Source organism: Pseudophryne corroboree, chromosome 1, assembly GCF_028390025.1.
Source record: "Pseudophryne corroboree isolate aPseCor3 chromosome 1, aPseCor3.hap2, whole genome shotgun sequence".
NCBI classification, from domain to species: Eukaryota; Metazoa; Chordata; class Amphibia; order Anura; family Myobatrachidae; genus Pseudophryne; species Pseudophryne corroboree.
Window position 1 is genome coordinate 622,577,573 of NC_086444.1, and position 25,297 is coordinate 622,602,869.

The 25,297-nt window shown below is 47.8% G+C and overlaps 1 protein-coding gene across 1 annotated transcript in view; it reads left to right on the forward strand.

Moving 5' to 3' along the window:
• Positions 1-256: 256 nt before the first annotated feature.
• Positions 257-25,297, forward strand: part of LOC134903454 (hippocampus abundant transcript 1 protein-like) — a 158,153-nt gene continuing 133,112 nt past the window's right edge. The window contains exons 1-4 of the mRNA XM_063914467.1: positions 257-382; positions 467-529; positions 637-764; positions 1,036-1,150. Of these exons, the coding sequence (XP_063770537.1) occupies positions 257-382; positions 467-529; positions 637-764; positions 1,036-1,150 (432 nt within the window). The remainder of the gene's footprint in view (positions 383-466; positions 530-636; positions 765-1,035; positions 1,151-25,297) is intronic.

Genomic DNA, 25,297 nt, shown 5'->3' on the forward strand with positions numbered 1-25,297 from the left:
GAATTGTAAAAAAAGGAAAGAAAATGAAATTAACATAAACCTCATTTATACAGAGGCTTTATTTGGGTGAAACCCCCAAAAATGTAGTAAAGCAAAATATTAGTGGTAGAACAAAACCACTAACTGCGTTCCTCTTGAGATGTAACGCCACTCTCCCCATTCACATCTCTTGCAGCCTAACCTGTTGAGATAGCAGTCATGCGTTATGTTGGCGAGCCTATTAAATCTGATTTTATGTTGTAATAAGCAATACAAAATGTACTTATTGTTTCTAATTCTTAAACAGCGGCAGGGGGTTGGAGAGCCAAGCGTCTACCATGCAGTTGTAGTTATATTCTTGGAGTTTTTCGACTGGGGTCTGCTTACAACACCCATGTTATCTGTAAGTAAGCTTGCTAAACGCATTGAACTTCTGTATCCTGCACCGTTGTAGGAATAATTGACATTCAGATGTTTAATGTGACAGGTATTGCACCAGACGTTTCCTCAGCACACATTTCTAATGAATGGCCTGATCCATGGTGTTAAGGTGAGAAAACTAAATTGGACAAGTGGATTCAAATGATAAAATAAATAGCGTCACATATTTTCTTTATTGTAATTATGCCATAAGTAATCCTGTCTCGTCTCTTTCAGGGACTTCTCTCTTTCCTGAGTGCCCCCCTCATTGGAGCGCTGTCTGATGTGTGGGGCAGAAAGTCTTTCCTTCTCCTCACTGTGTTTTTTACGTGTGCCCCTATACCTCTGCTTAAGATCAGCCCATGGTATGTACTGGATAGTCGCCCACTCTCCCTGAAAACACAGACACTAGCAGATAAAACAAAGATCATTGAAATAAAATGGTATTAAATGCTTTTATATCTTTGAAATGTAACCTGCTATTGACATATCAGAATTGCTTTTGCCATTATCTCCTTGTATGTATGTATGTATGTATGTATGTATGTATGTATGTATAGAACAACAATCTGTATACCGGCCTACTTAACCTTTTGTCTACGTTTTGGCTGTACAACCCTTTATGATTTCCTGCAGGTGGTACTTTGCTGTGATTTCTATGTCGGGTGTCTTCGCTGTCACATTCTCTGTGATCTTCGCTTACGTGGCTGATATCACACAGGAGCATGAGCGGAGCACAGCATATGGACTGGTGAGAGCTGCATTCCCGTTCTAATATTTCTTAGTAATACATCTTTGCAGAACCATGAATATGAAATGTGGGGATTTTTAGTTACAAGTGCTGTACACTCCCACAACCCAGACATGGCTCCAGGCACTCCAGGATGTTCTACAAAATGATGATCTTCAGTCCTATATCATTAAAAACATACAATTTCAGCAACCTGGAGCAGTCACTTGTATATGTGAGCATTGCACCAGTGTTTAAATAGCTAAATCCAGCAATATAGTAGAGTTCTCCACATGAACAGCATATAAATGGGGGTATGTAGTAGAGATGAGCGCCTTAAATTTTATCGGGTTTTGTGTTTTGGTTTTGGGTTCGGTTCCGCGGCCGTGTTTTGGGTTCGAACGCGTTTTGGCAAAACCTCACCGAATTTTTTTTGTCGGATTCGGGTGTGTTTTGGATTCGGGTGTTTTTTTCAAAAAACACTAAAAAACAGCTTAAATCATAGAATTTGGGGGTCATTTTGATCCCATATTATTATTAACCTCAAAAACCATAATTTACACTCATTTTCAGTCTATTCTGAATACCTCACACCTCACAATATTATTTTTAGTCCTAAAATTTGCACCGAGGTCGCTGTGTGAGTAAGATAAGCGACCCTAGTGGCCGACACAAACACCGGGCCCATCTAGGAGTGGCACTGCAGTGTCACGCAGGATGTCCCTTCCAAAAAACCCTCCCCAAACAGCACATGACGCAAAGAAAAAAAGAGGCGCAATGAGGTAGCTGTGTGAGTAAGATTAGCGACCCTAGTGGCCGACACAAACACCGGGCCCATCTAGGAGTGGCACTGCAGTGTCACGCAGGATGGCCCTTCCAAAAAACCCTCCCCAAACAGCACATGACGCAAAGAAAAAAAGAGGCGCAATGAGGTAGCTGTGTGAGTAAGATTAGCGACCCTAGTGGCCGACACAAACACCGGGCCCATCTAGGAGTGGCACTGCAGTGTCACGCAGGATGTCCCTTGCAAAAAACCCTCCCCAAACAGCACATGACGCAAAGAAAAAAAGAGGCGCAATGAGGTAGCTGACTGTGTGAGTAAGATTAGCGACCCTAGTGGCCGACACAAACACCGGGCCCATCTAGGAGTGGCACTGCAGTGTCACGCAGGATGTCCCTTCCAAAAAACCCTCCCCAATCAGCACATGACGCAAAGAAAAAGAAAAGAAAAAAGAGGTGCAAGATGGAATTGTCCTTGGGCCCTCCCACCCACCCTTATGTTGTATAAACAAAACAGGACATGCACACTTTAACCAACCCATCATTTCAGTGACAGGGTCTGCCACACGACTGTGACTGATATGACGGGTTGGTTTGGACCCCCCCCAAAAAAGAAGCAATTAATCTCTCCTTGCACAAACTGGCTCTACAGAGGCAAGATGTCCACCTCATCTTCACCCTCCGATATATCACCGTGTACATCCCCCTCCTCACAGATTATCAATTCGTCCCCACTGGAATCCACCATCTCAGCTCCCTGTGTACTTTGTGGAGGCAATTGCTGCTGGTCAATGTCTCCGCGGAGGAATTGATTATAATTCATTTTAATGAACATCATCTTCTCCACATTTTCTGGATGTAACCTCGTACGCCGATTGCTGACAAGGTGAGCGGCGGCACTAAACACTCTTTCGGAGTACACACTTGTGGGAGGGCAACTTAGGTAGAATAAAGCCAGTTTGTGCAAGGGCCTCCAAATTGCCTCTTTTTCCTGCCAGTATAAGTACGGACTGTGTGACGTGCCTACTTGGATGCGGTCACTCATATAATCCTCCACCATTCTATCAATGTTGAGAGAATCATATGCAGTGACAGTAGACGACATGTCCGTAATCGTTGTCAGGTCCTTCAGTCCGGACCAGATGTCAGCATCAGCAGTCGCTCCAGACTGCCCTGCATCACCGCCAGCGGGTGGGCTCGGAATTCTGAGCCTTTTCCTCGCACCCCCAGTTGCGGGAGAATGTGAAGGAGGAGATGTTGACAGGTCGCGTTCCGCTTGACTTGACAATTTTGTCACCAGCAGGTCTTTCAACCCCAGCAGACTTGTGTCTGCCGGAAAGAGAGATCCAAGGTAGGCTTTAAATCTAGGATCGAGCACGGTGGCCAAAATGTAGTGCTCTGATTTCAACAGATTGACCACCCGTGAATCCTTGTTAAGCGAATTAAGGGCTGCATCCACAAGTCCCACATGCCTAGCGGAATCGCTCCCTTTTAGCTCCTTCTTCAATGCCTCCAGCTTCTTCTGCAAAAGCCTGATGAGGGGAATGACCTGACTCAGGCTGGCAGTGTCTGAACTGACTTCACGTGTGGCAAGTTCAAAGGGCATCAGAACCTTGCACAACGTTGAAATCATTCTCCACTGCACTTGAGACAGGTGCATTCCACCTCCTATATCGTGCTCAATTGTATAGGCTTGAATGGCCTTTTGCTGCTCCTCCAACCTCTGAAGCATATAGAGGGTTGAATTCCACCTCGTTACCACTTCTTGCTTCAGATGATGGCAGGGCAGGTTCAGTAGTTTTTGGTGGTGCTCCAGTCTTCTGTACGTGGTGCCTGTACGCCGAAAGTGTCCCGCAATTCTTCTGGCCACCGACAGCATCTCTTGCACGCCCCTGTCGTTTTTTAAAAAATTCTGCACCACCAAATTCAAGGTATGTGCAAAACATGGGACGTGCTGGAATTTGCCCATATTTAATGCACACACAATATTGCTGGCGTTGTCCGATGCCACAAATCCACAGGAGAGTCCAATTGGGGTAAGCCATTCCGCGATGATCTTCCTCAGTTGCCGTAAGAGGTTTTCAGCTGTGTGCGTATTCTGGAAAGCGGTGATACAAAGCGTAGCCTGCCTAGGAAAGAGTTGGCGTTTGCGAGATGCTGCTACTGGTGCCGCCGCTGCTGTTCTTGCGGCGGGAGTCCATACATCTACCCAGTGGGCTGTCACAGTCATATAGTCCTGACCCTGCCCTGCTCCACTTGTCCACATGTCCGTGGTTAAGTGGACATTGGGTACAACTGCATTTTTTAGGACACTGGTGAGTCTTTTTCTGACGTCCGTGTACATTCTCGGTATCGCCTGCCTAGAGAAGTGGAACCTAGATGGTATTTGGTAACGGGGGCACACTGCCTCAATAAATTGTCTAGTTCCCTGTGAACTAACGGCGGATACCGGACGCACGTCTAACACCAACATAGTTGTCAAGGCCTCAGTTATCCGCTTTGCAGTAGGATGACTGCTGTGATATTTCATCTTCCTCGCAAAGGACTGTTGAACAGTCAATTGCTTACTGGAAGTAGTACAAGTGGGCTTACGACTTCCCCTCTGGGATGACCATCGACTCCCAGCGGCAACAACAGCAGCGCCAGCAGCAGTAGGCGTTACACGCAAGGATGCATCGGAGGAATCCCAGGCAGGAGAGGACTCGTCAGAATTGCCAGTGACATGGCCTGCAGGACTATTGGCATTCCTGGGGAAGGAGGAAATTGACACTGAGGGAGTTGGTGGGGTGGTTTGCGTGAGCTTGGTTACAAGAGGAAGGGATTTACTGGTCAGTGGACTGCTTCCGCTGTCACCCAAAGTTTTTGAACTTGTCACTGACTTATTATGAATGCGCTGCAGGTGACGTATAAGGGAGGATGTTCCGAGGTGGTTAACGTCCTTACCCCTACTTATTACAGCTTGACAAAGGGAACACACGGCTTGACACCTGTTGTCCGCATTTCTGGTGAAATACCTCCACACCGAAGAGCTGATTTTTTTGGTATTTTCACCTGGCATGTCAACGGCCATATTCCTCCCACGGACAACAGGTGTCTCCCCGGGTGCCTGACTTAAACAAACCACCTCACCATCAGAATCCTCCTGGTCAATTTCCTCCCCAGCGCCAGCAACACCCATATCCTCCTCATCCTGGTGTACTTCAACACTGACATCTTCAATCTGACTATCAGGAACTGGACTGCGGGTGCTCCTTCCAGCACTTGCAGGGGGCGTGCAAATGGTGGAAGGCGCATGCTCTTCACGTCCAGTGTTGGGAAGGTCAGGCATCGCAACCGACACAATTGGACTCTCCTTGTGGATTTGGGATTTCGAAGAATGCACAGTTCTTTGCTGTGCTGCTTTTGCCAGCTTGAGTCTTTTCATTTTTCTAGCGAGAGGCTGAGTGCTTCCATCCTCATGTGAAGCTGAACCACTAGCCATGAACATAGGCCAGGGCCTCAGCCGTTCCTTGCCACTCCGTGTGGTAAATGGCATATTGGCAAGTTTACGCTTCTCCTCCGACAATTTTATTTTAGGTTTTGGAGTCCTTTTTTTTCTGATATTTGGTGTTTTGGATTTGACATGCTCTGTACTATGACATTGGGCATCGGCCTTGGCAGACGACGTTGCTGGCATTTCATCGTCTCGGCCATGACTAGTGGCAGCAGCTTCAGCACGAGGTGGAAGTGGATCTTGATCTTTCCCTAATTTTGGAACCTCAACATTTTTGTTCTCCATATTTTAATAGGCACAACTAAAAGGCACCTCAGGTAAACAATGGAGATGGATACTAGTATACAATTATGGACTGCCTGCCGACTGCAGACACAGAGGTAGCCACAGCCGTGAACTACCGTACTGTACTGTGTCTGCAGCTAATATAGACTGGTTGATAAAGAGAAGATGTCTATGTAACTATGTATGTATAAAGAAGACTGAAAAAAATCCACGGTTAGGTGGTATACAATTATGGACGGACTGCCTGCCGAGTGCAGACACAGAGGTAGCCACAGCCGTGAACTACCGTACTGTACTGTGTCTGCAGCTAATATAGACTGGTTGATAAAGAGAAGATGTCTATGTAACTATGTATGTATAAAGAAGACTGAAAAAAATCCACGGTTAGGTGGTATACAATTATGGACGGACTGCCTGCCGAGTGCAGACACAGAGGTAGCCACAGCCGTGAACTACCGTACTGTACTGTGTCTGCAGCTAATATAGACTGGTTGATAAAGAGAAGATGTCTATGTAACTATGTATGTATAAAGAAGAATGAAAAAAAACCACGGTTAGGTGGTATACAATTATGGACGGACTGCCTGCCGAGTGCAGACACAGAGGTAGCCACAGCCGTGAACTACCGTACTGTACTGTGTCTGCAGCTAATATAGACTGGTTGATAAAGAGAAGATGTCTATGTAACTATGTATGTATAAAGAAGAATGAAAAAAAACCACGGTTAGGTGGTATACAATTATGGACGGACTGCCTGCCGAGTGCAGACACAGAGGTAGCCACAGCCGTGAACTACCGTACTGTACTGTGTCTGCAGCTAATATAGACTGGTTGATAAAGAGAAGATGTCTATGTAACTATGTATGTATAAAGAAGAATGAAAAAAATCCACGGTTAGGTGGTATTACAATTATGGACGGACTGCCTGCCGAGTGCAGAGACACAGAGGTAGCCACAGCCGTGAACTACCGTACTGTGTCTGCTGCGACTGGATGATAAATTATATAAAAAATATATATATATCACTACTGCAGCCGGACAGGTATATATTATATATTATATAATGACGGACCTGCTGGACACTGTCTGTCAGCAGAATGAGTTTTATTTTTATAGAATAAAAATAAAAAAAACACACAAGTGAAGTCACACGACGAGTGTTTAACTTTTTCAGGCAATCACAATATAAGTATACTACTAACTATACTGGTGGTCAGTGTGGTCAGGTCACTGGTCAGTCACACTGGCAGTGGCACTCCTGCAGCAAAAGTGTGCACTGTTTAATTTTAATATAATATGTACTCCTGGCTCCTGCTATAACCTATAACTGGCACTGCAGTAGTGCTCCCCAGTCTCCCCCACAATTATAAGCTGTGTGAGCTGAGCAGTCAGACAGATATATAATATATATAGATGATGCAGCACACTGGCCTGAGCCTGAGCAGTGCACACAGATATGGTATGTGACTGACTGAGTCACTGTGTGTATCGCTTTTTTCAGGCAGAGAACGGATATATTAAATAAACTGCACTGTGTGTCTGGTGGTCACTCACTATATAATATATTATGTACTCCTGGCTCCTGCTATAACCTATAACTGGCACTGCAGTAGTGCTCCCCAGTCTCCCCCACAATTATAAGCTGTGTGAGCTGAGCAGTCAGACAGATATATATAATATTATATATAGATAATAGATGATGCAGCACACTGGCCTGAGCCTGAGCAGTGCACACAGATATGGTATGTGACTGACTGAGTCACTGTGTGTATCGCTTTTTTCAGGCAGAGAACGGATATATTAAATAAACTGCACTGTGTGTCTGGTGGTCACTCACTATATAATATATTATGTACTCCTGGCTCCTGCTATAACCTATAACTGGCACTGCAGTAGTGCTCCCCAGTCTCCCCCACAATTATAAGCTGTGTGAGCTGAGCAGTCAGACAGATATATATAATATTATATATAGATAATAGATGATGCAGCACACTGGCCTGAGCCTGAGCAGTGCACACAGATATGGTATGTGACTGAGTCACTGTGTGCTGTGTATCGCTTTTTTCAGGCAGAGAACGGATTATAAAGTAAACTGCACTGTCCTCACTAGTAAACTCTCTCCACTCAGTCTCTACACTTCTACAGTAACAGTACTCCTCCTAGTCAGCTCCAGTAAATCTCTCTCAGTCTCTTATAATCTAAATGGAGAGGACGCCAGCCACGTCCTCTCCCTATCAATCTCAATGCACGTGTGAAAATGGCGGCGACGCGCGGCTCCTTATATAGAATCCGAGTCTCGCGATAGAATCCGAGCCTCGCGAGAATCCGACAGCGTCATGATGACGTTCGGGCGCGCTCGGGTTAACCGAGCAAGGCGGGAAGATCCGAGTCGCTCGGACCCGTGAAAAAAAACATGAAGTTCTGGCGGGTTCGGATTCAGAGAAACCGAACCCGCTCATCTCTAGTATGTAGTGCCTGTGGGCAGAACAAGCAGTACTCACCCGTAACGCCCTCTGTGATCATTGAGAAGCCATTTCCTCCTTATGCTCCCAGTATTTATTTTACAGATCTGACATTAATACTTTTCCTGCTGTGTATATAAATATGGATTTGCAGCCCTTACCACCACAGGACTTGGTGTGGGCTGTACAGTACTAAATGGATGTAAAACAAACACATTGACTATTTATTGATGTAACATCTTCCAGGGCCATTAGAAGACAGTGACCTATCACAATAATGCAGCGAGCGGTGGTTATGGGAATACTACTTTGGTGTGCATTGCCCACAGGCAGTACATATTGCATTTAGTTTTTATATTTTTTAGGTGCCATACGCAGTGGCAAACGCAGGATTTGCAAGGGGGGGTTTCCAGAACTGGGCGGAGCCAATCACGGGGGTGGGGACTGAGGTGACCCAGTATATGCTGGGTCCGTAAAACTAGTGTGTCTGTGTGTGTGTGTATGTGTGTGTATATATATATATATATATATATATATACACATACAAAGAATCCCGGCACTCCTCATGCAATCTGTTTAAGGTGCTGCGGTGCCCTCCCAGAGATAAATACCTCAGTGAATACGATGGAGAATGAGGGCGGCACTCACGCAGGCTGTTGCAGGTGTAGAAAAATCAGTTTTATTGATCCGACATGTTTCGGGGACTAGCCCCGTCCTCAGGGCCTTCAAGGATCAATAAAACTGATTTTTCTACACCTCCAACAGCCTGCGTGAGTGCCGCCCTCATTCTCCATCGTATATATATATATATATACATACATATATCTACATATATATATATACATACACACACATATACACGGGTGGTCTTCAGTATGCCGGCGGTCGGGCTCCCGGCGACCAGCATACCGGCGCTGGGAGCCCGTCCGCTGGCATACCGACACTTATTCTCCCTCGTGGGGGTCCACGACCCCCCTGGAGGGAGAATAGAATAGTGTGGCGCGCTTAGCGCGCCACCGTGCCCGTAGCGTGGCGAGCGCAGCGAGCCCGCAAGGGGCTCATTTGCGCTCGCCACACTGTCGGTAAGCCGGCCTCCCGGCGCAGGTATGCTGGTCGCCGGGAGATCGTAGTGAACCCATATACACATATACATAGCATATTAAACATGCATACATACATATATATATATATATATATATATATGTAAACACACATACAGTACACATATATAGACACATGTATATATATGTATATATGTATATCATATGTGTGTGTGTGTGTGTGTGTGTGTGTGTGTGTGTGTGTGTGTGTGTGTTTATATGTATGTATGTATGTGTATATATGTATGCACATGGATATATATGTACTATAATTAAAATAAAGTAAACTTTTATTGCACTTGCAAGTGCCACCAGGAAGACAGCAGGCTGCAGAGGACGCTAGACAGTCATTAATAATACTCATGCAGCTTTAAAAAAAAAAAAAAAAAAAAATTTTTTTTTTTTGTGGAGGGGGGTTTCTGGGTACTCGGAAACCCCCCCTGGGTGCGCCACTGATACTGGTTTTTTTTTTTCTAATTATAATTTAAAAAACTCTGTGCATGGTAAATGATATGTATCAGATTTATCTAAGAATGTAACATAGCTGCTAACGGTTTGTAGGGTACTGTGGAAGTGAATAAGGTATCTATCCATCATATATATTGAACCATCATATATATTGAATCAGTTGCTACGTATAATTTTTTAGAATGCACTTGATAAATGTTACTTAAAAGCTGACTGGTTGCCAGGTTCAACTTCTCCACTGGCTCACTTCTCCACTCTTTTCACTGCTTCATATATCTCCCCCTGTTGCAAACTAGGTGCCCCCACAGAAGTTAATATCTAGTTAGAAGTGTTCTCATCAAACATTAAGTTAACCCCTGACACTGCAGAAAATATATGAAGTCCAAGCATGGGGAAGATTCCCCTTATCCTGGATTCTGTTATTTCAGAGGTACCTTAATTTGAAAGGAGTAGCATTTTCAAATGATGTGGCTCTATAGTTGCTGTTGTGTTATCAACTTATAATGAAACGCGCATACTTTGGTCAGAACTTATTTCACTTGGCAAATAAGAAAAACTATTCACTTACATTATATATCATTGTCTAACCTCTGTCTAGCTTTGTCACCCTTTTTTTTTTTTCTGTAAACTGCATTTTAGTCGCACACAGATATACAAGTGTTGCATATCCGATTAATCCGGACTGCCTCCTGGTACATCCTAGTCATATCGCATTGTGACCAAGATGCATTTTCAGCAAAAAGGATGCACAACAATATCAGAGTCTCTTGTGATCTAGACTGCCGAAAGCAGTTGTTTAGCGCGACTGCAGCAATGAGGTATGAGCACACATCCGTGTATATGAGTATATAATAGTGTTGTTACATGTAAAACTGTCCCTTGCAGCCAGCAGTACATCTCCGATAAACCTCTAAAATCAGAAACTGCATATAGGTGCAGTAGAATATGATACAATCAGATAGGGTCATGCTTTTTTTTTTGTGTTTGAGACACCAATCTCTCATGAGATGCAACCACGCCAGGCTTTTCTTTCCCTAACACAGTTGCATCTGATTCAGCTGTGTCAGGTTATCCTGCTGGCAGCTGCTAGAAGCTAATCTTCCAACGGCCAACAGGCCCATTTGCCGCTGCAACCTCTCACAGTCTACTAGCTGGTCAAGCCACTGAGTGAGGGCAATCCCAAAAGAATTGCCCACCCGCTGCCGCAGGAAGACATTGACCTAGGCTCATAGGGATCATGGAATCTGCTGCTTGCCTTCTTTCTCCTGACTGCATGCGCTACCAGTTGATAGCGGAGATGGATGATTCTGACTGCACTGCAGCAGCCCTGCCTCACCCTGCTGTCTCAAATTATGTAAATAAGAGCTATTTCACTTTTTTTTTTCCGTATAATTTTATTAATAAATATGCATATTAATAAAATTATACTGAATTGGGTTTAAATAGCTATTATTTTTTTATAAATTGTTGATCATCCTCATCATCCTCATCATCATCATCATCATCCAGTTTTGGGGATATATTTTGGAAACTATATTAGCCAGTTAAGTAGTTAAGATGCATGATCTGTGTATTAGGTTTGTGAAGGAAACTTAAAATTTAACGTGCTTTCACTCTGTATGTTTAACATATCTAGTTAACATGGGATGGTATCAGAATACAGACAGCGGCATCCCGACGCTCAGGATCCCGACACCTACTAGGTAAGTATGGTACACCTAATCCCTAACCCTCCCCCCCGCAGCCTAAACCTAGTTTCCCTCTATCATGCTCAACATAGTGACAACATGTATTTTCTCATACGTCCTAGAGGATGCTGGGGTCACTTGAAGGACCATGAGGTATAGATGGGATCCGCAGGAGACATGGGCACTTTAAGTCTTTAAAAGGGGTGTGAACTGGCTCCTCCCTCTATGCCCCTCCTGCAGACTCCAGTTTAGAATCTGTGCCCAGGCAGACTGGATGCACACTGAGGAGCTCTACTGAGTTTCTCTGAAAAGACTTTGTTAGGTTTTTTTATGTTCAGGGAGAACTGCTGGCAACAGACTCCCTGCTTCGTGGGACTTAGGGGAGAGAAGTCAGACCTACTTCTGTGAGTTTAAAGGCTCTGCTTCTTTGGCTACAGGACACCATTAGCTCCTGAGGGTCTGAAAGCTAGGTACGCCTGAATGCTCGTTCCCAGAGCCCGCCGTCACCCCCATTGCAGAGCCAGAAGTCAGAAGACAGGTGAGTAGAAGAAGATCAGAAGACTTCAGTGACGGCTTTGAGGTACTGCACAGCGATCGCACGCTGCGCGCCATGCTCCCACACACAGCGGCACTACAGGGTGCAGGGCGTGGGGGGGGGGGCACCTGGGCAGCATTTGAGCCTCAATAACTACCTGGCAAGAGCCGACTAAGTGCCAGGGCACTGTCCGGACCCCCGCCAGTATAAAAAAAGTTTAAAAAAAGAGCGGGTCTGAAGCGCGCCATTACGGGGTCGGGGCTTAGCCCTCACAGCACACAGCCCGGCGCCATTTTCTCTTCACAAGCCTGCAAAGACGCTGGTCCTCCTCACACTGCTGTACAAGTAACAGGGTGCAAAACGGGGGGGGGGGGGCACAGTTGTTTTGGTGCATTATATGTAGCTTATAAAAGCGCTGCAGGTCTGGGACATCTTCTGTGGTGTTTTCAGTCCGGGATTAGGCGCTGGGGTGTGAGCTGGCAATACTCCCTCTGTGTCTCTCTGATAGGCTTTACTGTGGGTCTGTCCCCTATAGGCCCAGTGTGTCTGCGTGTGGTGAGTGCACGTGTGTCGGCATGTCTGAGGCGGAGTGCTCTTCCCAGGAGGAGACTATGTTAGGGACACAAACGGCGGTGGGAGTGACCATGTCGGCACCGCCGACACCGGATTGGGTGAATGTTTTGAGTGCCTTGAATGCTAATGTGGCTCTGATAAATAAAAGATTTGATAAATCTGAGTCTCAGAACCAGGCTTGGAAAAAATCCGTAGAGGATGTGTTGTTTCAAGTCCAGACCCCCCTATAGTGATGCCAGATTAGATCCAAAACTGGCGGAGAGCATTCAGTACATGATTGTGGCTATAAAAGATGTGTTACATATCACTGAGGACCCTACTGTTCCTGATACTAGGGTCTGTCTGTATAAAGGGAAGAAACCTGAGGTAACATTTCCTCCTTCTCATGAACTGAACACGCTTTATGAAAAGGTTTGGGAAAATCCTGACGAGAAGTTTCAGATTCCCAAAAAGATTGTAGTGGCGTATCCGTTTCCCTCTGGGGATAGGAAAAAATGGGAGTCACCCCCCATTGTGGACAAAGCTCTGTCACGGCTGTCCAAAAAGGTGGCTCTTCCGTCCCCTGATACGGCAGCCCTAAAGTATCCTGCGGATCGTAGGCAGGAAAATACATTAAAATCCATTTATGTCACCACGGGTAAGCTACTCAGACCAGCCATTGCATCTGCGTGGGTGAGTAGTGCTGTCGAAAAATTTAATCTGAAATGGATACCCTGGATAGGGATAGCATTCTTTTGACACTAGGTTATATCAGGGACGCTGCAGTCTTCCTAAAGGAAGCTGCGAGAGATATTGGCCTCTTCAGTTCACGGGCCAATGCCATGGCAGTCTCAGCTAGGAGAGCATTGTGGATTCATCAATGGAATGCTGATGCTGACTCTAAGAGAGCTATGGAGTCTCTACCGTATAAAGGTGGTGTATTTTTTGGTGATGGCCTCGCTGATTTGGTATCTACGGCTACCCCGGGTAAGTCATAATTTTTACCTTATGTGCCTGCACCACAAAAGTAAGCACACCACTATCAGATGCAGTCCTTTTGGCCCAATAAATACAGAAAGGGCCGAGGATCTTCCTTCCTTGCTACTAGAGGAAAGGGAAAAGGTAAACGATCACCGGCCGTGGCCAGTTCCCAGGAACAGAAGTCCTCCCCGGTTCCTGCCAAGTCCACCGCATGACACTGGGGATCCTCTGCGGGAGTCCGCACCGGTGGGGGCACGCCTCAGGCTCTTCAGTCAGTTCTGGGCTCGATCGGCCCTGGACCCATGGGTCTTAGAAATAGTGTCCCAGGGGTACAAACTGGAATTTCAAGACGTTCCCCCTTACCGATTTTTCAAATCGGCCTTACCATCTTCTCTTCCAGACAGGGAGGTGGTATGAGCCGCAATACAAAAAAATTGTGTCACAATCAAGTCATTGTCGGGGTTCCCCCGTCACAACAGGGAGAAGGCTTTTATTCGAGCCTGTTCGTGGTCCCGAAGCCAGACTGCTCATTCAGACCAATCCTGAACCTCACCAAAGTAATGGCCGAAGTGATGGCTCTCCTGCGCAAGCAAGGAGTCACAATTATCCCGTACTTGGATGATCTCCTGATAAAGGCGAGATCCAGGGACCAATTAATGCAGAACATTACGCTATCCCTGACAATTCTGCAGCAACATGGTTTGCTCCTAAACTTGCCAAAATCACAGTTGGTTCCGACGAGATGGCTGTCGTTTTTGGGAATAATTCTGGACACAGAATTACAGAGTTTTTCTTCCAGTGGAAAAGGCTCTGGTAATTCAGAACCTGGTCAAACAAATCCTGAGACCGCCAAGAGTATCGATCCATCAATGCACTCGGAAGCTGGGGAAGATGGTGGTGGCCTACGAGGCCATTCAGTTTGGCAGATTCCATGCCAGAGTGTTTCAGTGGGACCTGTTGGACAAGTGGTCCGGGTCCCATCTGCACATGCACCGAAGGATAACCCTGTCTTCCAGGACCAGAATCTCACTCCTGTGGTGGCTGCACAGCTCTCGCCTCCTAGAGGGACGCAGGTTCGGGATCCAGGACTGGATCTTAGTGACCACGGATGCGAGTCTCCGAGGCTGGGGAGCAGTCACACAGGGGGAAAACTTCCAGGGAAGATGGTCAAGCGAGGAAATGTGTCTACACATAAACGTTCTGGAGTTAAGGGCCATACACAACTGCCTTCTGCAAGCGGAACATCTTCTTCGCAATCGGTCCGTCTTGATTCAGTCGGACAACATAACAGCAGTAACGTACATAAACCGCCAGGGCGGAACAAAGAGCAGAGCGGCTATGGCAGAGGCCACAAAAATTCTCCATTGGGCGGAAAGGCATGCAAGCGCTCTGTCAGCGATCTTCATTAACTGGGAAGCAGACTTCCTTAGCAGACACGATCTCCATCCAGGAGAGTAGGGTCTTCATCAAGAGGTCTTTGCAGAAGTGACAAGTCTTTGGGGAATTCCTCAAATAGACATGATGGCTTCTCGCCTCAACAAGAAACTTCAGAGTTATTGTTCCAGGTCGAGAGAACCTCAGGCAATAGCAGTGGACGCCCTAGTGACACCGTGGGTGTTTCAGTCTGTGTACGTGTTTCCTCCGCTTCCGCTAATTCCAAAAGTGATAAAGATCATAAGAAGAACAAAGGTTCAAGCGATCCTCATTGTTCCAGACTGGCCAAGAAGAGCTTGGTATCCAGATCTTCAGGAAATACTCATGAGAGATCCCTGGCCTCTTCCTCTGAGGGAGTATCTGTTGCAGCAGGGGCCGTGCGTGTTCCAAGACTTACCGCGACTTCGTTTGACGTCTTGGAGGTTGAACGCCGGATCCTAGCCCGAAAGGGTATTCCCAAGGAAGTCATCCCCACTCTTATTCAGGCCAGGAAAGGAGTAACGTCTAAACATTACCACCGTATTTGGAGAAAATACGTGTCTTGGTGTGAATCCAAGAAGGCTCCTACGGAAGAAAGTTAGGACGTTTTCTCCATTTTCTACAAGCCGGTGTGGATGCGGGCCGAAAGTTGGGCTCCATTAATTTCAGCCTTATCGGTTTTCTTCCAAAAACAATTGGCCTCCCTTCCAGAAGTTCAGACTTTTGTGAAAGGTGTGTTGCACATCCAACCTCCCTTTGTGCCCCCTGTGGCACCATGGGATCTGAACGTGGTGTTGCAATTCCTTAAATCTCATTGGTTTGAACCTTTACAAAAGGTGGAGTTTAAATTTCTCATTTGGAAAGTGGTCATGCTGTTGGCCTTGGCATCCGCCAGGCGGGTGTCTGAATTGGCGGCCTTGTCTCACAAGAGCCCTTACTTGATCTTCCATGAAGATAGAGCAGAGTTGCGGACGCGTCGGCAGTTTCTGCCGAAAGTGGTTTCGTCATTCCACTTGAACCAACCTATTGTGGTGCCAGTGGCTACTGACGCCCTGCTGGAATCGAAGTTTCTCGACGTAGTCAGAGCTTTGAAAATGTATGTAGCCAGAACGGCTCAGTCTAGGAAAACGGAGGCACTGTTTGTCCTGTATGCAAACAACAAGTTTGAGCTCCTGCTTCCAAGCAGACTATTGCGCGCTGGATCTGTCATACGATTCAGCAGGCTCATTCTACGGCTGGATTGCCGTTACCGAAATCGGTGAAGGCCCAATCTACCAGAAAGGTGGGCTCGTCCTTGGCGGCTGCCCGGGGGGTCTCGACATTACAACTTTGCCGAGCGGCTACTTGGTCGGGTTCAAACACCTTTGCGAAGTTCTACAAGTTTGATACCCTGGCTGATGAGGACCTCATGTTTGGTAAATCGGTGCTGTAGAGTCATCCGCACTCTCCCGCCCGTTCTAGAGCTTTGGTATAAACCCCATGGTTCTTGAAGTGACCCCAGCATCCTCTAGGGTGTATGAGAAAATAGGATTTTAATACCTACCGGTAAATCCTTTTCTCTTAGTCCGTAGAGGATGCTGGGCGCCCGTCCCAGTGCGTACTGTATCTGCAGTTATTGGTTATGGTTACACACATGTTGTGTTACGTTTATAGTCAGCCTGTTGCTGATGTTGTTCATGCCGTTGACTTGCGTTGTGTTGAATGCCACGTTGTACGGCGTGCTTGAGGTGTGAGCTGGTGTGTATCTCACCTTGGTTTAACAATAAATCCTTTTCCTCTAAATGTCTGTCTCCCTGGGCACAGTTCCTATAACTGGAGTCTGGAGGAGGGGCATAGAGGGAGGAGCCAGTTCACACCCCTTTGAAAGTCTGAAAGTGCCCATGTCTCCTGCGGATCCCGTCTATACCCCATGATTCTTGAAGTGACCCCAGCATCCTCTACGGACTAAGTGAAAAGGATTTACCGGTAGGTATTAAAATCCTATTTTCTCTGACGTCCTAAGTGGATGCTGGGACTCCGTAAGGACCATGGGGAATAGCGGCTCCGCAGGAGACTGGGCACAACTAAAAAAAAGCTTTAGACTACTGGTGTGCACTGGCTCCTCCCACTATGACCCTCCTCCAGACTTCAGTTAGAATCTTGTGCCCGGCTGAGCTGGATGCACACTAGGGGCTCTCCTGAGCTCCTAGAAAGAAAGTATTTTAGGTTTTTTATTTTACAGTGAGATCTGCTGGCAACAGACTCACTGCAGCGAGGGACTAAGGGGAGAAGAAGCGAACCTACCTAACTGGTGGTAGTTGGGGCTTTTTAGGCTACTGGACACCATTAGCTCCAGAGGGATCGACCGCAGGACCCGACCTTTGATGTTCGTTCCCGGAGCCGCGCCGCCGTCCCCCTTACAGAGCCAGAAGCATGAAGATGGTCCGGAAAATCGGCGACAGAAGACTTCGGTCTTCACCAAGGTAGCGCACAGCACTGCAGCTGTGCGCCATTGCTCCTCATGTACACCTCACACTCCGGTCACTGATGGGTGCAGGGCGCTGGGGGGGGGGCGCCCTGATGGCAATATTACACACCTTGGCTGGCAAATATACACCATATATAGTCCCAGAGGCTATATAGGTGTAAATTAATACCCCTGCCAGAGTTTCAAAAACGCGGGAGAAGTCCGCCGAAAAAGGGGCGGGGCTATCTCCCTCAGCACACTGGCGCCATTTCTCCCTCACAGCTCCGCTGGAAGGAAGCTCCCTGGCTCTCCCCTGCAGTCTGCAACTACAGAAGGGTAAAAAAGAGAGGGGGGGCACTAAATTTAGGCGCAGTATATATATATATATATTATATTATAGCAGCTATAAGGGGATATAATTCAGTTAGTCCCTGTATTATATAGCGCTCTGGTGTGTGCTGGCATACTCTCTCTGTCTCCCCAAAGGGCTTTGTGGGGTCCTGTCCTCTGTCAGAGCATTCCCTGTGTGTATGCGGTGTGTCGGTACGGCTGTGTCGACATGTTTGATGAGGAGGCTTATGTGGAGGCGGAGCAAATGCCTGTAAATGTGATGTCACCCCCTGCGGGGTCGACACCTGAGTGGATTGTTCTATGGAAGGAATTACGCGACAGTGTCGACTCCTTACATAAAAGGTTTGACGACATACCTACTATGGGACAGCCGGCTTCTCAGCCTGTGCCTGCCCAGGCGTCTCAAAAGCCATCAGGGGCTTTAAAACACCCGCTACCTCAGATGGCAGGCACAGATGTCGACACGGATACTGACTCCAGTGTCGACGACGATGAGACTAATGTAACTTCCAGTAGGGCCACACGTTACATGATTGAGGCAGTGAAAAATGTGTTGCACATTTCTGATGTTACCCCCGGTACCACAAAAAAGGGTATTATGTTTGGAGAGAAAAAACTACCAGTAGCTTTTCCTCCATCTGAAGAGTTAAATGAAGTGTGTGAAGAAGCGTGGGCTTCCCCTGATAAGAAACTGGTAATTTCTAAGAGGTTACTAATGGCGTACCCTTTCCCGCCAGAGGATAGGTCACGTTGGGAAACATCCCCTAGGGTGGATAAAGCGATCACACGCTTGTCAAAGAAGGTGGCACTACCGTCTCCGGATACGGCCGCCCTGAAGGAATCTGCTGATAGAAAGCAGGAGGCTATCCTGAAGTCTATATATACACACACAGGTGTTATACTGAGACCAGCTATTGCGTCAGCATGGATGTGCAGTGCTGCAGCTGCGTGGTCAGATTCCCTGTCGGAAAATATTGATACCCTAGACAGGGACACTATATTGCTAACCGTAGAGCATATTAAAGATGCACTGTTATACATGAGGGATGCACAGAGGGTTATTTGCCGGCTGGCATCTAAAATAAGTGCAATGTCCATTTCTGCCAGGAGAGGGTTATGGACTCGGCAGTGGACAGGAGATGCAGATTCTAAAAGGCACATGGAAGTTCTGCCTTATAAGGGTGAGGAGTTGTTCGGGGATGGTCTCTCGGACCTCGTTTCCACAGCAACAGCTGGGAAGTCTACATTTTTACCCCATGTTCCCTCACAGCCAAAGAAAGCACCGTATTATCAGGTACAGTCCTTTCGGCCCAATAGGGGCAGGCGGGTTAAAGGCGCGTCCTTTCTGCCCAGAGGCAGAGGTAGAGGGAAAAAGCTGCAGCATACAGCCAGTTCCCAGGAGCAAAAGTCCTCCCCCGCTTCCTCTAAGTCCACAGCATGACGCGGGGGCTCCACAGGCGGAGCCAGGTACGGTGGGGGCCCGTCTCAAATTTTTCAGCAATCAGTGGGCTTGCTCACGGGTGGATCCCTGGATCTTTCAAGTAGTATCTCAGGGGAACAGGCTGGAATTCGAGACGTCCCCCCCCCCCCCCCCCCCCCCGCCGTTTCCTCAAATCTGCCTTATCAACCACTCCCTCAGGCAGGGAGGCAGTGTTACAGGCAATTCACAAGCTGTATTCACAACAGGTGATAGTAAAGGTGCCCCTACTTCAACAAGGACAGGGTTACTATTCCACAATGTTTGTGGTACCGAAACCAGACGGTTCGGTGAGACCCATTTTAAATTTGAAATCCTTGAACACGTATATAAAAAAATTCAAGTTCAAGATGGAATCGCTCAGGGCGGTTATTGCAAGCCTGGACGAGGGGGATTACATGGTATCACTGGACATCAAGGATGCTTACCTGCATGTCCCCATATACCATCCTCACCAGGAGTACCTCAGATTGGTGGTACAGGATTGTCATTACCAATTCCAGACGTTGCCGTTCGGTCTATCCACGGCTCCGAGGGTCTTTACCAAGGTAATGGCCGAAATGATGATACTCCTTCGAAAGAAGGGAGTTTTAATTATCCCATACTTGGACGATCTCCTGATAAAGGAGAGGTCCAAGGAGCAGTTGTTGGTCGGGGTATCACTATCTCAGGAGGTGCTACAACAGCACGGCTGGATTCTAAATGTTCCAAAGTCACAGCTGATCCCTACGACACGTCTACTGTTCCTGGGGATGGTTCTGGACACAGAACAGAAAAAAGTGTTTCTCCCGGAGGAGAAGGCCAAGGAGCTGTCATCTCTAGTCAGAGGCCTCCTAAAACCAAAACAGGTGTCGGTGCATCACTGCACGCGGATCCTGGGAAAGATGGTAGCTTCCTACGAAGCAATTCCATTCGGCAGGTTCCATGCAAGAACCTTTCAGTGGGACCTGTTGGACAAGTGGTCCGGATCGCATCTTCAGATGCATCGGCTGATAACCCTGTCTCCAAGGACCAGGGTGTCTCTGGTGTGGTGGCTGCAGAGTGCTCATCTTCAAGAGGGCCGCAGATTCGGCATACAGGACTGGGTCCTGGTGACAACGGATGCCAGCCTTCGCGGCTGGGGGGCAGTCACACAGGGAAGAAACTTCCAAGGACTGTGGTCAAGTCAGGAGACTTCCCTGCACATAAATATACTAGAACTGAGGGCCATTTACAATGCCCTAAGTCAGGCAAAACCCCTGCTTCAAAACCAGCCGGTACTGGTCCAGTCAGACAACATCACGGCGGTCGCCCATGTAAACCGACAGGGCGGCACGAGAAGCAGGACGGCGATGGCAGAAGCCACAAGGATTTTCCGATGGGCGGAAAATCACGTGTTAGCACTGTCAGCAGTGTTCATTCCGGGAGTGGACAACTGGGAAGCAGACTTCCTCAGCAGGCACGACCTCCACCCGGGAGAGTGGGGACTTCATCCAGAAGTCTTCCAACTGATTGTAAACCGTTGGGAAAGGCCACAGGTGGACATGATGGCGTCCCGCCTAAACAAAAAGCTAGAAAGATATTGCGCCAGGTCGAAAGACCCTCAGGCAATAGCTGTGGACGCTCTAGTGACACCGTGGGTGTACCGGTCGGTTTATGTGTTCCCTCCTCTTCCTCTCATACCAAAGGTACTGAGGATAATAAGGAGAAGAGGAGTAAGAACTATACTCATCGTTCCGGATTGGCCAAGAAGAGCTTGGTACCCGGAACTTCAAGAAATGATCTCAGAGGACCCATGGCCTCTGCCGCTCAGACAGGACCTGCTGCAGCAGGGGCCCTGTCTGTTCCAGGACTTACCGTGGCTGCGTTTGACGGCATGGCGGTTGAACACCGGATCCTGAAGGAAAAGGGCATTCCGGAAGAAGTCATTCCTACGCTGATTAAAGCTAGGAAAGAAGTAACCGCAAACCATTATCACCGCATATGGCGAAAATATGTTGCGTGGTGTGAGGCCAGGAAGGCCCCAATGGAGGAATTTCAGCTGGGCCGTTTCCTACACTTCCTACAGTCAGGGGTGACTATGGGCCTAAAATTGGGTTCCATTAAGGTCCAGATTTCGGCTCTATCGATTTTCTTCCAGAGAGAACTGGTTTCGGTGCCTGAAGTTCAAACTTTTGTTAAGGGAGTGCTGCATATTCAGCCCCCTTTTGTGCCTCCAGTGGCACCTTGGGATCTCAACGTGGTGTTGGATTTCCTACAGTCACATTGGTTTGAGCCACTAAAAACCGTGGAATTAAAATATCTCACGTGGAAAGTGGTCATGTTGTTGGCCTTGGCCTCTGCCAGGCGTGTATCAGAATTGGCGGCTTTGTCATGTAAAAGCCCGTATCTGATTTTCCATATGGATAGGGCAGAATTGAGGACTCGTCCCCAATTTCTCCCAAAGGTGGTATCAGCCTTTACCTGAACCAACCTATCGTGGTGCCTGCGGCTACTAAAGACTTGGAGGCTTCCAAGTTGTTGGACGTAGTCAGGGCCCTGAAAATTTTTATGTTTCCAGGACAGCTGGAGTCAGAAAGACTGACTCGCTATTTATCCTGTATGCGCCCAACAAGTTTGGTGCACCTGCTTGAAAGCAGACTATTGCTCGCTGGATCTGTAGTACGATTCAGCTTGCACATTCTGCGGCTGGACTGCCGCATCCTAAATCAGTAAAAGCCCATTCCACGAGGAAGGTGGGCTTTTCTTGGGCGGCTGCCCGAGGGGTCTCGGCTCTACAACTTTGCCGAGCAGCTACTTGGTCGGGGTCAAATACGTTTGCTAAATTCTACAAGTTTGACACCCTCGCTGAGGAGGACCTAGAGTTTGCCCATTCGGTGCTGCAGAGTCATCCGCACTCTCCCGCCCGTTTGGGAGCTTTGGTATAATCCCCATGGTCCTTACGGAGTCCCAGCATCCACTTAGGACGTCAGAGAAAATAAGATTTTACTCACCGGTAAATCTATTTCTCGTAGTCCGTAGTGGATGGTGGGCGCCCATCCCAAGTGCGGATTGTCTGCAATACTTGTATATAGTTATTGTTTAACTAAAGGGTTATTGTTGAGCCTTCTGTTGAGAGGCTCAATTGTTCTCATACTGTTAACTGGGTATTGTATCAAGAGTTATACGGTGTGATTGGTGTGGCTGGTATGAGTCTTACCCGGGACCCTTCCTTATTGTGTCAGCTCTTCCGGGCACAGTATCCTAACTGAAGTCTGGAGGAGGGTCATAGTGGGAGGAGCCAGTGCACACCAGTAGTCTAAAGCTTTTTTTTAGTTGTGCCCAGTCTCCTGCGGAGCCGCTATTCCCCATGGTCCTTACAGAGTCCCAGCATCCACTACGGACTACGAGAAATAGATTTACCGGTGAGTAAAATCTTATTATACATAGTAGGTGTTTACTATGAGGGTGGTTCAATAAGTAAGGTAACAAGACCTCGCATGTGTGTAATGTTCATTCTAATTTCCCACCAGGCCCGAGCAGGTCGACCACTGCTTCCCCTCACGGCCCTTAGACTACGCCTCATATCAGCCGTACTGTCACAACATCAGTTGTAAGATGGCGGGGCTGTCAGAAGCATGGTCACACATTGAGTTGCGTAGTGTGATCAGATTTGTTCATCTAAAGGGGCTCATACATCAGTAATCGCAATTTATTGTTCTGCTGCGGGGTACACTGGGCTCCACAAGGAATGGACAATGGGGTGTAGAGTAGGATCTGGATCCGAGGCACCAACAGGCTCAAAGCTTTGACTGTTCCCAGAATGCATAGTGCCGCCTCCTATATCACCCCGCCTCCCTGCACAGGATCTCAGTTTTGTAGTTGGTGCTGCAGTAGCAGGCACTTAACAGAGGGGCTGCTCCAAGCAGCCCTAAGAAGAGCTTTTTTTCTGAGGAAAAAAGTGAAGACTTCAAGGGCAGCAGCAGTGTTACATGTCAGTGGACATTCACGGCTGCAGCTCCGGCTCTCCCCAGCGGCGCTGTACACTCCCGAGCCCTGGTTGCCGGGTAATTACAGCAGGAGGCTCCGGTTTTCTTCTTGTCAGGCACACACGACGGGGGCTCTCCGGGATCGCGTGGCCACGCTTTGGGAGGGGGTAAGTGGGTCCCGCTTGCGGGATCCGGTCTTTATCGCGATCCGGCGCGGTCAGTGGGAGGCGGGCCGCGCGCGCTGGCGGTGGACACTGTGGCAGTACAGGCGATCCCACTAGATCACCAGGGCATGGGACAGGTCAGGTTTTCTCTATAAACCGTTTTATTAGAGCCCGCAGTACCCGGTAGTTTTGCCAGCAGGGGGATAGAGATTGGACCTGAAGCCCCTCCCCCAGCCCCAGGGCGCCATTTTTGGCAAATGTTCCCACCCTGGAGCTGCATGTCTGTCTCTCCCTCACTCCCTGGCAGTGTCTGCGGCGCCCTTATCCCTCAGCTCACTGTTCCTGGGACTGCTTGGGCAAATCCTCCTGTGTAAAGCCGCCTGGTTGTCAGTGCTGTGACTTTACAAGACACTTAAGTATTCTACCTGCCTTTTTTATTCGGTGTTAGTTAAGAAAGAGTGCACTTAGTCAGGGTTTCCTAGTACAATTACCCTGTGATATACATCCAGTTCTTACTGTGTACTGTTATATCTATTGTTATATAGCTGTGTAAGCTAGTCCAGTGCAGTATTATTGTTCGTAATAACCTCTGCATTGTACAGAGTACAGACTGTGACTATTTGTGTGTGCATTTGATAGCTGAGTGGTGTCTATTTTCGTGTCTTTCACTCAACCTGCTATCCCTATATTCTACAACCTGAGGGGGCTTGGTGCGTCAGGTTTTATCTAATATAGGATTTTCACAAAGATATACTGTATTACGTATTTCTCTGACGTCCTAGTGGATGCTGGGACTTCCGTAAGGACCATGGGGAATAGCGGCTCCGCAGGAGACTGGGCACAAAAGTAAAAGCTTTAGACTAGCTGGTGTGCACTGGCTCCTCCCCCTATGACCCTCCTCCAAGCCTCAGTTAGATTTTTGTGCCCGAACGAGAAGGGTGCATGCTAGGTGGCTCTCCTGAGCTGCTTAGAAGTAAAAGTTTAAATAGGTTTTTTATTTTCAGTGAGTACTGCTGGCAACAGGCTCACTGCATCGTGGGACTAAGGGGAGAAGAAGCGAACTCACCTGCGTGCAGAGTGGATTGGGCTTCTTGGCTACTGGACATTAGCTCCAGAGGGACGATCACAGGTTCAGCCTGGATGGGTCCCGGAGCCGCGCCGCCGGCCCCCTTACAGAGCCAGAAGAGCGAAGAGGTCCGGAGAAAGCGGCGGCAGAAGACGTTCCTGTCTTCAAATAAGGTAGCGCACAGCACTGCAGCTGTGCGCCATTGCTCTCAGCACACTTCACACTCCGGTCACTGAGGGTGCAGGGCGCTGGGGGGGAGCGCCCTGAGACGCAATAAAACACTATAAAAACCTTATATGGCTAAAGAAATGCATCACATATAGCTCCTGGGCTATATGGATGCATTTAACCCCTGCCAGTTTTCCTGAAAAAAGCGGGAGAAAAGGCCGCCGAGAAGGGGGCGGAGCCTATCTCCTCAGCACAAGAGCGCCATTTTCCCTCACAGTTCCGCTGGAAGGAAGGCTCCCTGACTCTCCCCTGCAGTCCTGCTACAAGAATCAGGGTAAAACAAGAGAGGGGGGGCACTATTGGCAGCTAATATATAATACAGCAGCTATAACAGGGAGTAACACTTATATAAGGTTATCCCTGCATATATATATATAGCGCTCTGGTGTGTGCTGGCAAACTCTCCCTCTGTCTCCCCAAAGGGCTAGTGGGGTCCTGTCCTCTATCAGAGCATTCCCTGTGTGTGTGCTGGGTGTCGGTACGATTGTGTCGACATGTATGAGGAGGAAAATGATGTGGAAGCAGAGCAATTGCCTGTGTTAGTGATGTCAACCCCTAGGGAGTCGACACCTGACTGGATGGTCGTATTTAAAGAATTACGTGACAATGTCAGCACTTTGCAAAAAAACTGTTGACGACATGAGACAGCCGGCAAATCAGTTAGTGCCTGTTCAGGCGTCTCAGACACCGTCAGGGGCGCTAAAACGCCCGTTACCTCAGATGGTCGACACA